The 16477-nt window shown below is 35.7% G+C and overlaps 2 protein-coding genes and 1 pseudogene across 4 annotated transcripts; 1 reads left to right on the plus strand and 2 right to left on the minus strand.

Moving 5' to 3' along the window:
- Positions 1-502: 502 nt before the first annotated feature.
- LOC18588711 (uncharacterized) lies at positions 503-6025 on the minus strand. Its single transcript, XM_018126755.2, has 8 exons — positions 3920-6025; positions 3691-3789; positions 3446-3598; positions 2750-2913; positions 2137-2284; positions 1906-2028; positions 1739-1826; positions 503-1197 (listed from the first exon to the last, which is right to left on the minus strand). The coding sequence occupies exons 1-8, from the start codon at positions 6023-6025 to the stop codon at positions 1031-1033; spliced, it is 3048 nt and encodes a 1015-aa protein (XP_017982244.2). The 3' UTR covers positions 503-1030.
- A 4390-nt stretch (positions 6026-10415) lies between these two features.
- Positions 10416-13016, minus strand: LOC18588712 (plastid transcriptionally active protein). 3 transcript variants are annotated; one of them, XM_088810106.1, is made up of 4 exons: positions 12729-13016; positions 12464-12612; positions 12314-12367; positions 10416-10796 (listed from the first exon to the last, which is right to left on the minus strand). In XM_088810106.1, exons 1-3 carry the CDS (start codon positions 12852-12854, stop codon positions 12325-12327), a joined length of 318 nt encoding a protein of 105 aa, XP_088666232.1. In that variant the 5' UTR covers positions 12855-13016; the 3' UTR covers positions 10416-10796; positions 12314-12324. The 3 variants fall into 3 exon arrangements, with proteins under 3 accessions (XP_088666232.1, XP_017982522.2, XP_017982521.2); XM_018127033.2 differs by lacking the exon at positions 10416-10796 and adding an exon at positions 11998-12073; XM_018127032.2 differs by lacking the exon at positions 10416-10796 and having other exon boundaries at positions 12159-12367; positions 12729-13012.
- A 309-nt stretch (positions 13017-13325) lies between these two features.
- LOC18588713 (polyol transporter 5 pseudogene) lies at positions 13326-15625 on the plus strand (annotated as a pseudogene).
- The last annotated feature ends 852 nt before the right edge of the window (positions 15626-16477 follow it).

Below are 16477 nucleotides of genomic sequence, written 5' to 3' on the forward strand. Positions count from 1 at the left end.
GCCGGCCTAAGAGAAAAGAAAATAATGAAAAAGAGTAGAGAAAGAAAAATGATATTTTAAACATTTCACATTTACTTGTTAATGTCGTGTTCACACTTTTAGAACGGGCTGTTTATTTTGAATACTAACAGATCAACATAGAACTATGATTAAAATTTTGAAATTTCATAATATTTTCTGTGTCATTTAAACTAAGATTTACCGGTTGAAAGTCTAATTGAAAGTTCTTAAAGAAAAATTTATATTAGACTAAACCAGCAAAATCCACTGACAGTTGTAAAAAGATGTATGATTGAGGTTAACTTATGCGCCATAATTTGGCACGTCCTGATGAAAGTATTAACAATGATAATACATCAAACATAAATTGGCATAAGAATGAACAATATTAAGTAGATTTCCTTTCCATAAAGTTTCTAAGTACCATAAATGTATGCCACATGCCACGTTATCATTTCAGAATTCCTTGTTAAAAGGAACCTTGAATCAAGATTGCAATGAACTTCATACCATCAGGATTTATCCACCTCAAGAAACACAACATACAGATTGCACTTCTATTTCGACATCAAACTATTATTAAGGAAACACTTCAAGAAAATCACGATGAATACAAGAAAAAGGGGATGAAAACAAAATCCTTGAGCCACTAGGAGAAAATAGCTCAACAACCTGGTCTCTGTAAACAGTGCATTGCCATCTCTAGCCTTGACAAAAAAAAAATATTGCAAGCTATCTAAGGCCTTGCCCTGTTCCTTAGTTAAAAGGTTACCCTTCAATCTGAAATAGAGAAGCTCTACTTTCTAAACTCAGCTAGTACATACACTTGCTATGTTAACACGCCGGTGACTGCAAAAATAGATTTCACCTGGCTCGAGAATCCCTACAGAAAGGGTTATCATCACGCTAGACATGACTGTGGATGGCAAACTAATCGCATCTCACTCTGCCATGTTCCTGGCAACTCTAACCTATTTACCATAAAGAGCAAAACACCAATGGTTTGCCCTGTGGCTCAGCCTTGCTGTAATCACTTAATTTTCATGGCTGCTGACATGGTATGCAACTCTTTGGCGATCTCTGAGAAGGCAGGCCTTGAGTCAGGATCAGTTGACCAGCACCTCTCCATCAATGATCTCCATGCTGGGTCACACCAACTAGGGATTTTAGGTCGGAGAGTGACCTTGATTATACCAGCTGAATACAACATAAACAATGTGATAAGCGTGTGTGTCAAAAAAAAAATGAAGTACTTCAAGTAACAATATTATCCTAATAGCCATTAGTATAAACCATGAAGATATAGCAGCTTTCTTTGACTCCACACTCAACTTATCCTTGAGAAACCAAAACTGGATGAATACAGCAAAACAATACAAGCTACTTGACAGAATTGATTTAAAAAAGAAATACCAAACAACACTTACATCCTGCTCTTCTATGTGAATTTCTGAACATATAACAGATGTCGAAGAAAATGAATAAAAAGGGAAAGCTTTGGGGATCAAGACTATGAAATGGAAGGAGAAAGTACAATAAGGAGACACCCATTAAAAACTACAGAAAAGGGAATGAAAGAGATGCATTGCAACAAATAGAATGTGATGACCAGGACTATCGTAAATACCAAACTTGCTCACCAGATATGCATTCAGAGAAAGTCTTGAGTAGTTATGATTAATTAGTGCCAGTAAATATAAATTTATCTAGCTAATAGGATAGTCTAGTTAAATTGTACCTAATATTTCCTCTGAGTGCAAATCAGCGTAAGGTTCCTCTCCAGTTAAGAGTTCCCACATGACTATTCCAAATGAGTACACATCAACCTGCATTCAAGCATAGATAAGTATTCAGGACATCCATTACATTATTGAAGACTGGTGTAAAAGATAATCAATTTGTTACCTTCTCTGTTACCATGTTGTTCTTTGTGTTCAGAAGCTCTGGTGCCATCCATGGTATAGTTCCTCGAACTCCACCAGAGATGAGTGTCTTCTGTTTAATTTTTGATAAGCCTAGATCACCAATCTGATTGAGAAAGGAGGAAATTTAAAATTTGTTCAAGTGAAACAGTGACATTTTAACTGATTAAAGGCTAGCAAATAATTGTTACCCAAATGGAAGAACTGTAGCTACCTTGCACACTGGTCGGTGAGGATCACGCATATTAACAAGGAAGTTATGAGATTTTAAATCAAAATGAACAATGTTCTTCTCATGTAGATATTCCATCCCAAAGGCTGCATCCATGGCTATTATTAACCTCTTTCGGCGATCAATAGTGCTGCAAATCAGACAACATGTAATTTGGAGAAAGCAAATGCAAATACTTGCTGCATAAGACAAACTTCAATTGATGCTACTCAAATGGCAGGTATCAAAAAGAGATTTCAACAACCAAAAATATGATATGAGGTTTGCAAATCCACTACCATGTAATGTTAATCTGAAAATTTGCCATTCTCCTTATTGAATATAATACTATTGCTAAATGAACCCGTTTTAGGGGTCTCTAGTTTTCTGTCAAATTCTAATAGGCATGCATATAGTCAATACTAGGAAGCCATTTAGAGCTGTAATATGAAGTATATGCTACATCAATTCATATAGCAAAAATAATAGGGGTAGCACGAACAAGAAATCAATCTACGTGCTTCTGCAAAGAATCCAAGATACTTTGCATAAGAGAGGCAAATAAGATATATTCTTTTCAATTTTATATTTGAAATAAGATTGTAAAATGCCATACCGATCTTTTCTTCTCAGAACTTGTTTCAAGGAGCCATTCACCATGTACTCTGCCACAGTAGCCAAACTCGTCAAAGGGCCATCTGTAACTACACCATAGAATGCCACTATATTTGGATGGTGAAGCTGACCTAGAATATATGCTTCCCTCCAGAAGTCAGCAACCTGATTAAAATCAAACAAAAAGTTTCATCCCTTTATCTATTTCTCTTATGTTTCCAAAACAAAAAACATCAGCTATACTAACTAATTACAGTGAAAGGAATATGAGTTGAAGATTTCTAGCTTGACAGGAAAAACTTGTGAGCGGACCATCAGTTCTAAACAAATCAATGGGCAAAGGCGACTCTGATATCTATAACCAAGTGTGTCCAGCACACACATGACACATGCAAAATCTTTACTATAGTCAAGAATGCTTCCTAAGTCGCATAGGTTAGCACAATACTGTAATTCAAGAGCAATAACAAGAAATCTGTATTTGTAATTACTGGATTTATGACATATTAAATTAATCAGAGATATCAAATCATGATCAAATTCTTTGAAAAGATGAATAATCATTGGAAATGATCAAGTTTCAGAAGAACAGTACTGCAGAAATAACTCTATCAGATGATCACATAATCATTAGAGATGACCAATCGGAGAAAGTTGCACAAAAGCAGTACTGTAGAAATGTCTTATGGATATTTACCAATCGCTCCTCCTCCACTGAACCTTCGGAGAAGCAACTTGGCTTTAACCTCTTAATTGCAACATCAGACCCCTTCCATTTTCCATAAAAGACAGTTCCATATGCACCCGCACCAAGTTCTTTTATGTATTCCAGGTCTGAACTCTTAATAGTCTGCAGAGCAAGATAGAAATACATTATCTTTATATTATTTTCACCTCCAGAGTGGTAAAAGAAAGAGAAACTATGCATGTTTGACAGAATACCTGAAGCTCTCTAGTAGCAAGATGAGTAAAAAATGCAGTCAGGCCACTTGAGATTCTTCCAATCACCTTAGAGCATTTTCTACCTTCGTTAGCTTCTTTCTGGAAAATTTTAATTGGGGAAAAAGAGAGTGAGAATGTACGTAACCAAGGCCAAGGAACTATCACAAATTATTTTCTTCCTTAATCATAAATTGTGTAGTAATAGAGAAAAAGGATCATTATGTAATACCTTTTCATCAATTTTTAAATCAGATGGAAGGTTATGTTGCATTGCTTCTCCTTGGATGTGATCCTTTTCCAATCCATCCATGTTCTTGGGTGAAGGATTAGATCCGTTTCCACTTGATTGATCAGCTTGAGGGCCTTTGTCGATCTGCACTTCATCCATGAGATCTAAAGGCTTTGATTGAGGTGTGATCAAGGCGTCAGAAACATTGTTGCTACCATGAGAAGAATGGGCACGAGGTTGCACTCCTTTGGATGATGACAATGAAAGGTTACACAAAAGATCAACTGAAGATGCAACTTCACCTTGCAAATTATGAGTGCCATCGCCATCCATATAGTTGCTTTTTACATTCTTACATGCTTCTGCATCAGACAATTGGGTATTGCACACGAATTCTTTTCCATTGCTATAGCCCATATCATTTGACAAGGCAGAGTTTGTACTGACATCTTGTGAATCAGCAGCGGATCGACTGCTCTGAAGATTGCAGTGAATTGGTTCACAAAATATGGGTGCTGCATGGCAATTCTTAAAGGGAGTCCGATAAGGAACTTCAAGCCCATGATTCGGTCCAACCATGAGATATTGTTTGGCATGCATCATTTTTATACCAGGAGTTGGACCATTACTATCATTATTGGTAAATAGAAATTGACTACCTACGCCAGCCCATGCACCGTAATAAGCTAAATGACATGCCTTGGGATTTGAATATCCATATCGAAAACCAGGATTCATCATGCTTGCCACCTCTAATGAGGCATGCTCAGGAAGACCAGGCGAAGGCTTCCACAAACTTGAGCAGCATGACCTTAAAAAATGCCCTTGCTTTGAGATGTTGAAATTTGGTTTTGGCCCAAGATAGAATTTCCCACTTGAAAGCCTTCCATCCAGTTTAACAATTCGATGGTTCCTTAACCCCAACAGGTTGTTCCTATGATTCTGGAAATAGTATGGATACGTCCCCTGATTACTGATACTATTCTTGCTGAACTTATGGTTCCGGAGCACATTCTGAGAACCCCACACTGCCTCTCCAGCTTTTATACTATGGGGACTTCCAGCCCATGGGTTGTTGTAATATACTGGTTCCAGATGAGTGTTCACTAGATTAGAATTAGCAGCCCATGGCATGATGTTCTCTGTATTAAAATTACTCAATGACCCTTGCTCACTGTTCCATAAATCATGCTTAGCATCAAAACCATTACACATTGAAATCACACCAGAATTATTTGGTGGCTTTAAACCCTGTGATGCTGCATCAGGCTGACCTGAAATCCCAAGTCCATTACACAGAACACCACCTGATTGCCCTGGCAAAAATTGCATTGAACAATTATTTTCCACACGCAGATTTCCATCCCTAGGTTTCAATGGACACATCTGAGACCTCAAATTTCTCATTTCACAATCTAACAAGTTTTTTCCACATGGGTCTTCTTCACTCAGAAAAACTCTTCGTTCCTCAGACCCTAAATCGGGAAGTGGGTGATCAAACTTTTGATTCTTACCACAAGATGCTAATCCCTTTCCACTCTCATTAACACCGAAAACCGAAACACCCTGAATTCCACCAATTCTACTCGTCTGTTTAGCCAATAACTGCTGTTTCAAAACCATTTTTCTTAAAGAATCATCACCGTACCTTAAACCATTACCACCATTCCCCACATTCTTTGTCACTCTATCATCAACCTGACCCTTATAAAAATGCCCTTCAAGCCCATTACTACAAACAAAAACCCAAAGCCTTGCTCTCTTACCGTACAACTCCAGCTTCTCGTACTCTTCCACCATGCACTTGACATCCTCGTTCGATTCTATCACGACCAAACCCATGTGCACATCCACGTCAGCTACAGCCACCTGGTACTTCAACCAAAAATACATTACGCTTGGACAAAGATCCACGATCTTTGCCCGAAGTTTCAAGAACCCAATGTTTCTATCAACGGATATAATACGAGTCTCGCCACCAGTATAACGAAGCTTTCCAGAAGGAGGTCTGGGGTGGAATGCGCCATTGAAACTGCAAACAAGCTTGAGTTTTCTTGGTGGGTTTGGGCAGTTCTTGCGAAGACGAGAAGCAGAAGACTCTTTCATGTATACAAAGAGGAAAAAGGAGAGATGGGCTATGTAAGTGGTTGCAGAAAGAAAAAGTGTTAGTATTTTCTTGGACTTTGCTCTGAGTTTTATTTTATTTTTTCCTTTTTTTTTTCTTTCAGGTGTACTTATGTCTGCATCAGTTTGAGTGATTTATAGTTGAGTGTTTGTGGCTTCGCCCTTCAGGTTGGGTGGAATTTACGGGTTTGCCATCATTCTCAGGTTATATATTGTTGTTAGGATGTGGAGAGAGATTCTTGGAGAAATTTGTTATTCGCGTAAGGTACTAAATTTAATGTTTGGTTCTTTTTTGGGATTTGGCCCTAAGATTTATTAAATATACAACAATGCCCTTCTAACCCCTTTCTTTCCTATGATTTCTTTTCTTTGTAGCTTAAGCTTGATGATTCTTTAACAAAATAAACTTGGGCAAATTCCAAAAAAAACCCTCCCCAAATTCTCAAAGTACACAAACCTGTTCTCTGGTTCCAAAAAATTCACTCCACCCCCTTGACTACTAGCATCATTGACCAGCCTGTTAAGCTTAATACCACGTCATATGAACTACATACGGTAAAAAAATGCCCTTCCCTCTTCCATGATGACCATGCATCCATCACCCCGTTTTTTTCTTTGGTTTTATCTTCATTTTTCCTTTTCTATTTTCAGATCTTCGTTGCTCACTTAACTCTCTGCTTCTTTAATCATGTCTTTGCTTGCAGCTTCTCACTGCTGACTTGCTTTCTTGTTGCCACCGCCAGGCCTTACCGCCAATTTATGGATAATCTTTAGTAAGTAAGAGATGAATGGAGAGTGAGGAAACGTGATGACAATTTGTATTTGGATAATTTTAACTCGTGTTTGGCCGTCGAGGAAGTGAAGGAAAATGGAGAAGAGTACCAGGGTCTATTGTAGTTGAGGGTCTAAATCGATTAATGAGGATTAATAGTCAATAGGGTCAAGTCAAATTTTGAGAGAGGAGCTCCTGCGGTTTGAAATTTTAGAGAATGGGGTTTTGAAATTGTTAAATTATACAATTAATTTTTATGCTTTATAAAATTGTTAGTCTTTGTACAATTAATCTCTTTACAAATATTCAGCATTTTCTCCATGTCAGCAATGGTTACATTAGTATTTTCACCACTTTGGTATGTGTTACCTTAACATAAACTTGTTGTCGGTCCAATCAATGCCACTCGATATGATTAATGTCATGTCAGCACATATATTGTCAATGCCACATTAACAAAAAAAAGTGGCATGTTCTCTCTTTTAAGTTTATGTCGGTTCGATAAAAATGTTATGTCAGCATACTAAAGGTGTTAAGATTTGAATTGAAATTAATAAATTAAAAAAATAAAAAATTTAATTTTATAAATTATTATGTATAGATTAAATCTATATATATTTTTAAAATAATAATTAATTATATAATTTAACAATTTAAAATTCACCTTGAAGACTTTGCCTACTAACAAGCCAAAGGGATTTTGGTTCACAAAAAAACACCCTAAGGGCTACTCATCTCAAAATTCTTAAATACTTTTGTATATATTCAATATAGATTTTTATATTTGTTTTTAACAATCTCTCTTTCATATAATTAGTTTGACTTTTTCAATATACATTTTGATACGGAATTTTTTTGTTTTTCTATTTGAGTATTGGCCTATCAACTACAATTTTGAAAAAATGAAAAAATAAGAAATCTTAATTTCTTCGTGGAAAAATACATGTATTGGTCATTAAATTGAACGCCTTGTTTCATAAAAATATATTTCTTTACATGGAAAAATAAAATTAATTAGGTTCCCAAATATATTTATAATAATTTGCAATTATATACAAAGCTTGTACATAGTGTTGTTTTAAGTTTTAACGATTATGCAAAGGAAGGGTATTTTAGGTGCAAAAGCAATTAAGGTCTTGATCTACTAGGTTGACAACAAATATATAGTTGGATCAACCTTTAACGATATAAAGCTTTACATCTGTCTGCAACATGCAATTTCTTTTTTGTTTCTTTTTTAAATTTTGTTAAAGTAATAATTCAAAATAAAAAGTTAAAACAAGGAAATATTCTCTTTTCTACTTTTGATTTCTCGTTGAAATCCATATCTCCCGACCAAACAAGAATCTTTTTGTAAAATGAAGGTGTTATTAATGGAGGATACGAGAGAAAGACTTTGAAGTTTAAACTACCCAAGGAATCAAAATGAACAAACCCATTAGGTATAGCACAAAAATTTTCACTTAATACGTGATAATAATATATTTATAGTTTTACCTTTTTTTTTTCTTGGAGTCAAAGTTAATGTCGGTCCAAATTTTATACTAACCACTTTTAAAAGATGAAACGATTGAGATTAATGCAAGAACGAGGTCAGGCATTTGTTCTGATTCTGTGGAACATGAATAATTCCCTTATTTCCTTCGTGAATTTAATAGAATTACACCATGTTCATCCGGATGTGCACTGTCCAGACTGACACGTTACATCAAGGCGTAAGATAGCATCTCAACCTTGTAATATCGTAAACGTCGCCATCAAGTTTTGTCATATTCCGACATTCCCCATTTTGACCTTTCCTCCCATTTACGTGGACCACTAAGATTTCACCTGGAATCAACAGAAAGGAATTACTCCTTTTCGATCCCCTTTCGGTGACAAAAGGTTGACAAGCTGAGCTCCCAGGATTGGGTGTTCTCAGGTGTATACAGGATCCACGTCATACAACCATCGAATTGGCGCCACGTAATCCCGGAAGGATGATCATCCGTCTTAGATTGTTATTGTTTGGGCCCGAAATAGATTGATCACACAGAGTATGGGATGATGGGCTGCAAGCATAATATAATGGAGCCTGCCCTACGTGATTGTTGAAACCAGCCAGGAATGAACTTGCCTTTTCCCTTTTCCTTTTTTTTTTTTTAAATAGTTAGAAGAATAAAAATTTAACCGACATTTCTTTCTTATTTTTTAATTTTTTAAATTATTATTTTATATATTATAGGGTTGCATATATCTTTTATTAAGATAACTTTTACTATTTTAATAAATTAATATAATAAATAAAAAAAATATAATAATATCTTAAATTCTACTTATGAAATTTAAAAACTCAATCAACCATCTATAGTATACTATGAGAATATTTTTACCTTCATTTTTTTTTTGGACTTTAATTGGTTTGGAGTTATATACTGATATTCTGAATAAGATGCTTGAGAAAGCAAAACTTCCCCACCATTGAATATGATTGAAAATGGAGTATAGGAGCATCTTGCCAATTGAATTCACACAATTTTACAGCAAAGCACTTTGAATATCAAAAGATTTTTTTTTTATGCGTATGAATTTTAATTCTTTTAAAAGATATTCCATAATTATTTGGTCAAATTTGATTCGTTAAATATATAACAAAAATGGCAAATTAGGAAACAAACTATTTAATCAACACTGGAAGCACCTGTAAGGTATGAGAATGCATGCCAATGTAAACATAAATTTGAACTAGAAATTATTAGGTTTTATCACATAACTACTGTTCAAAATTATGGCTCCCTTCATGTTTGGTTTTAAGAATAATCCACCCATTTTCCTTCCAATTCTATTGGGTTTGGAGTTAAATTCTGACAAAGATATTGAATATGGTTGGAAATTGAATAGCAGAATCCCAGAAATGTGAGTTTACACCATTTTTACAGTAGTAAAGCACATTGGATACCAAAACATATGCCAACTTTTCTCTTTTCAAATGGAAATCAAACGAATTGTTCAATGGTGGCCATATAATTTGCTTAGTTGGCTGCTTACAGGTGAAACAATATAATGAATGGTTTGGATTTGCCACTTATTTCCATCATTATACCACTGATAAATAGCATTATGATAATCTTTACTTTATTCCCATCAGATAAAGTATGTTCTCAACTTGTCATTGTTTATTTCTCTTATAACCCAATACTATTAACTTAGGCATTGAAGTAGACTCATCAGAGTTGGTTTCTACCAATGTAATCTCTACAGGTTTTGGGTTGAGTTAGGTTCCAAGACTTTTAAGATGTCCAATTCTATACCAAAGTTTTGGCACCATCACCTCCCATTATCATCTTAGTCTTTATTCCTCTAACATAGAACAAGTTGTGGTAAGAGTTGATCCAATGAGTTATCTGTCACTATTTGAACACTGACCTTGACTCTTGCCTTTTAAACAGCAATACCCAGATTTAGTACTTTCTAGCACTTTGTTTATTTCCATGAACAATTTGTAATTAACCAGAATAGTATTTCTCTATGGCAAATCTTACTCTTTTTTTCTTTTTTTTTTTTTGGTGATGTAAAAATCAAGCACCATGGTTCAAATCTAAAATCAAAAAGCTTTACCAAAAACTTACACTCTTTACCACTTGAACTGAGCTGAAGTGATGGCACAAGTTATTTCAACTAGCCAAATATTATTGCAATAGACTACTGGTCAAGTGGCATATGTACCATATGTACTTTCTTTAATTTGAGAATTGACTGCCACTGTCTTTGCCATCATATACTCGCAAAAATGTCCTTTGCTCCACTGGTAAAACCTATAGAATGCTTTCTGGATATGGACTGAAATTCTTCTTACAACAAATTCACCAAGAAAAGAATTCCATTTGAAGCACCTATTGATCAGATTTGCCAGTTTTGCGAACAAGAAAGTGATCCAGGAATTTTCTTCTTTTTTTTTTGCAGAAAAACTTTGGAAATCCCAGCATCAACCCTCTTCCCTTCCTGAAAATAGGATTTCTGAATTGATGCTGTAAATAATATTATCTTCCCAAACATCTAAAGCAGATGCAGTGGCTTTCAAGATCAAGGATGACTATTTAGTCAATAGAAGCATCTGCACAAACTAGGGTCATTACTGCAGCTTGCTGAACTTGTAATTCTGTTGCAATTTTCTAGCTTTTACCATTAACAGCTACATCAGGTAGCACCAGTTCATTTCATTAATTCTAACTAGAACTTTTGTTGAAGACAAAAAAAAGCAGTAATCTGGATTTATGAATATTGATCATCCATACACGAAAAAAAATATGAAGTAGAAGGACTAAATGCCTAAGTTCATTTCTTTTCAGTTAACACAAAGCTCTGTTATAGATGATAGCCAACCTAAAAGAGATTGGACATTTTTTTTTAATTAAAAATCATGTTTTATAGAGATTGGATACATTCTATTACATTGTAAGATGAATTCTTGCCTCTTTGATTGCCAAACGTCTAAAGAAGAAGGTGTGCTCTTATTGCAGTTTATTTTCAGCTCATGATGAGACCTGAAACTCAAGGTTTTCTAAATTTGCATGATTCAGAAGCCTTTTCTCATTTATGGTTAGATATCTTCATGTTTGCATAACATCTGATTTAGAATAGTGTGAATGACTAATGCATACAACAAGGGAAATTTGGTTGGTGTGCAAGAAATTGCAACCAAAACACTCTGTAACAGGTTAGGACAAGCACTAGCAGAGTTCTTTTTCACCTAAAGGACTAGAGGAGTACAAAACCAAGATGGAACAGATAAACCTTCTTGGACTTTTGGGTTAGAGACAGACACATATGAAACAAATACTTGGGCTCATTGATTCTCAAGGATAGACTCTCCTTATCCATGTGCTAACAGCAATTTTGTCCACCGGATACAACAAAATGAGCTCCACCACTAACCCCCCTCCCCACACCATCACCACACACACACACACACACAAAGAACTAATTAGAATGATGTCTGAGGGCCATTAAGTAAACTCGTAAGATATATAAAGTTTGAATTTTGCTTTGTTAGTCCATAAGGTTGTAAGCTATATAGAGCTTTTATACTTTATTAAATGTGAAGAAGACAGAACAACATTGCTTGACCAATTGCAAATGAACTATGCCCTCTTAGAAGTTTCATCAGCAATATCCTGAGTCCTGTCCATGATCATTATGTGCAAAGTATTTCAGGAATAGCTTATGCGGTTTCAACTTACATAAACCTAGCCACATTGTCTATGTCCTGAATTAGAATCCTGCAAAGTGATCCATATTTAAGCACCCAAACTTCGAAACAATTACAGGAAGATAATTATTTAGTATTTAATTGAAACAGCCAACTACAAGGCAGAATGAAATCATGTAATGAAAAAAGTGTAATTAGTATATACACAAATAATCAACTAGCATGAACAAGGCCCCAATACATAGCAGAAAATAAATATTTGACAAAATGGAATACAGAAATATGAAGTAACCAGAATTGCGACTCTTACAAGTCAAGTAGTCAACTATAACCTTTCCCAATGCAGTTTAGGCAGCGCTGCACCCTGTAATAATCCCATGAGAAAAACTATCAAAACCAACAGAAAAGACTCTCCAAGAAGAAAAACTTTTAATGGGAAAGAAAAAAAAAGAGGACTAACCTGTTACCATCACAAGTAGGGCAAACACAAGGGTTAATATGAATAGGATCATACAAAGGTGACCACTTTATCGTAGCATTTCCATTGCACAGCTTGCATACGTAAAATCCTTTCCCCTTACAAACTCCACAAGGCAAGGCAAACTTTTTCTACAAAACCCAGAAAGCAAAATGAAAAAAAAAAAAAGGGTTCATTCTCACCCAACATCAAAAGGGAAAAGAAAACAGGAAAAGAGATGGTCCTGGAAGATATTATGTCTTATTACCCGTTTATTTTCAGCTACAGAACGAAGTACACCAACAGCAACAGTAGCAGCAAGATTGAGAGTCAGAACTCCTCCAAAAATTATAGCAGCGCCTCTGCTCAAGACGCGCAATGGCTTTGGGATCATTCTTTATTCCAAACCTTTTTAGTGATTTAATTTTCTTGCAGAATTTTCTTCGAACACGTTCAGTGCATAAGCCCCGTTACGTTTTGCCCCCGAGTGACGAGAGAGTGTCTGAGGAAATTTTCACTGGTTTTAAGTTATCCGTCTGCCAAATGTCAGCGTTTTTGTTCAAAGATTTTAATCTGGAAAGTGTAGTGAAAGGTACCTCATTGTCCGTTCCCACCTTTCAAACGGCAGCGTTTAATACTCCGCTTTGGAATTTCTCCAAATTATAAGTAAACCAATATTGTTGCCTACTTGCCTTTCTAGCATTATTATGTAGAAAATCAGCCTTATTGCCAATTGCAGTTTAACTTGCTACCTTTCTAGTCTTATTATTATAACTAGGTTTGATTTTTATAAAATGTTTTGTATAAATAATAATTAAACATGCATTAAAAAATAATAAAATCGTCACCCTGTTAATTTTTGCAAATGAGATTTGAGAAAAAAAGAATTAGTGAGACAGGCTATTATTGCCTATTGTGTGGTTAAATAATTGCGAAAGAAAAGATTGATATCTAATAAAATGTAACTGCAAAAATAATGTACTATTATATAAAGGAGATAAGAGTTTTCATTGGAGCCAAAAAAGAAAGAGTAAAAATTGGAGATACAAAAGGTTTTGTTAAGAAGTTGGATAAGATTGCAACTTAATTTCAGCATTCAAATAGAACTCACAGAGGGCCTAAACAGCTCAACCAAATCACAAAGAGGGAAGACAATGACTAGAGATTAGCATAGACAAGTCCAAGGGGGACACGAAGCCCAACCAAGAGAGCAACAACAGTCTTTTGGCTTTACTGGCCACCCGATTTGCCACCTCCCTGGCACTTGGCAGAACATGAGTGAAAGTCGCAAGCTCCTGTTTCTGTTGGAGAATTCTGATATCTTAAGAAGAGTTCTAATATCTCAACTAAACAGATGACAATGTCGCTTCATGTTTTTTTGTATGATATAAGTATTTAATATATTTTAGATCAGATCCATCAGGTCAAAAAGACTTTTCATTCCAGATCCATACCTCAGAATCTTCAGCATGGCCAAGTAAAAAGAACAAGAATTAAAGAACTAGTCGGGAGAAAGCACTGCCAAGAAAAACATGGCTCATTTACATGGCATTTAGCAATGTAAAGAAACACTCCGACTACTGTCATCTCCCAGATTCTGCTATGGCTCCCTTGGAAAACAATTCTGCTATGGCTCCCCTGGAAAACAATTCATCCAATGAAGTCCCTGGACCTAGAAAGTCTCGTCTCAACAAATATGCCTTTGCAGCTGCTCTGCTGGCTTCCACAACTTCAGTTCTACTCGGATATGGTGAGTGTATTTGTTCCATTGTTTGAATCATTTGTAGCTCAACTTACCCTTTACTGATGATTCCTAATATACGTTCAGATATTGGTGTGATGAGCGGCGCAATCATTTACATCAAGGAATACATCCACATTTCTACAATTGAAGTAGAGATCCTGGTTGGTTCATTGAATGTATGTTCATTGATTGGCTCACTGCTTGCTGGGAAAACATCTGATTGGATTGGTCGACGTTATACCATAGTGTTAGCAGCAGCAACATTTTTCATAGGTGCAATTCTAATGGGGTTAGCAGCATCTTTTGCATTCTTGATGGCTGGGAGAGTGATTGCTGGTATTGGCGTCGGTTACTCCCTCATGATAGGTCCAGTTTACACTACGGAGCTTTCTCCGGCTACAAGCCGAGGATTTCTCTCATCACTTCCTGAGCTTTTCATAACTATAGGAATTCTGATTGGTTACCTATCTAACTATTTCTTAGCTAGTCTTCCAGATCATATAAATTGGAGAATAATGCTTGGGTTAGCAGGATTTCCAGCAATTGCCATTGGTTTTGGTGTCGTGCTGATGCCAGAGTCTCCTAGGTGGCTTGTCATGAAAGGGCGGTACGACGAAGCAAATAAGATTCTAGGAAAAACTTCAGACACAGAGGAGGAAGGTGAATTAAGACTTGAAGAAATGAAAAGGGCAGCTTCAAATTTGGGTTGTGAAAATTCAAGCCACTTTAGTGGGAAAGGTGTTTGGAAGGAGTTGTTGTTAAGACCGTCTCGTCCCCTTCGTAGAATTCTTGTTGCAGCCATTGCCATCAACTTTTTCATGCAGGCCTCAGGCAACGATGCTGTTGTTTATTACAGTCCCGAAGTGTTCAAGGCCGCTGGAATCCACAACAAGAAAAAGCTTTTTGGAATTACAGTAATCATGGGACTTAGCAAGACATTCTTTGTTCTGGTTTCTGCTCTTTTCTTAGACCGGTTTGGAAGGCGACCACTCCTAATGATAGGAACTATTGGGATGGTTGTTTCGTTGGTAGGGTTAGGCTTGGGATCAAAATTTCTGGGAGAGAATGACATTAAGCCAACCTGGGCAATTGTTTTGAGTATAATTGCAGTTTGTGCTGATCTTTCCTTCTTTTCCATTGGGCTTGGCCCCATTACATGGGTGTATTCTTCTGAGATTTTTCCGATGAAGTACCGAGCACAAGGCAGCAGCATTGCAGTGTCAGTGAACAGGGTGGTGAGTGGAGTTGTGTCCATGACCTTCCTAACCATTGCACACAAGATTACCTTTGCTGGAGTTTTCTTCATTCTTGCTGGGACTATGACAGTGGCGACCATTTTCTTCTTCATTTTCTTGCCTGAAACAAAAGGTAAAACCCTGGAAGAGATTGAGGCTCTTTTTGAGGATAAAGTTTCCTCTTGATATAATAGAGTGACAAGTTCTATGTCCTTTGCTTCATACTTTTGTACATATCTATATTTTTCGATTAGCTTTCTTGGTTTTTTGGATAGAGCAATTGAGAATTATGAACTGAATTTAGATTAAACTTGGGACTTTTGAGTCCTAGGATCAAGTTGTATTGTGTTCTAAGCTAACCAATTTCTTTTTTTTGGTATTAGTTACATTTTTTTCCAGTAAATAGTTAGTAGAAACTAATAAAAACAAATAGTAAAAAGTAAAATTACATTGCTTGATTATCCCACTATTTGTTATAAATATTTAATGATTATCGGCATTTGTTGACACATATTTCGCATGTGATTACTTATATTTTGAGTTGTTTTCAAAATAATAATTATATATAAATATAAATATTTTTAAAGTGTAAAGTTAGAATTATAAGTAAATGAAATTTTGTACTATTAATGTATAAATTATTTATCCAACAATTTTTATGTTTTTAAAAGCTAAGTGACCTTTTAGCTCTGTATTAAGGTAATGAAACGATTAAAGCGCCCTTCTGATCACAATTTTGACATGGTGCAACTATTCCAAAGTCAAACAATCCTTGTTGCATATTGTTTAGGATCTTGACAGCTGAAATGATGGCAAGAAAACAGAGGAAGGAGAGGAAATGGGATCAGAAAACCGTAAATGGGAAAAGAAAGATAGTGACTCTAATTTTGGTTTGTTATATGTTTTTAGTGTAAAAACGTATCGAACGGGTAACAATCTGTTCTCATTCAAAGTAGAATTGACCAACTATTCGCTCAGTTCCTTCCTTTCCTAGAAGTTTGTGATCAATAAATTTTGGGCTATTCAGACTTTCAACCT

Source organism: Theobroma cacao, chromosome 9, assembly GCF_053813885.1.
Source record: "Theobroma cacao isolate CCN51 chromosome 9, ASM5381388v1, whole genome shotgun sequence".
Lineage (NCBI taxonomy): Eukaryota > Viridiplantae > Streptophyta > Magnoliopsida > Malvales > Malvaceae > Theobroma > Theobroma cacao.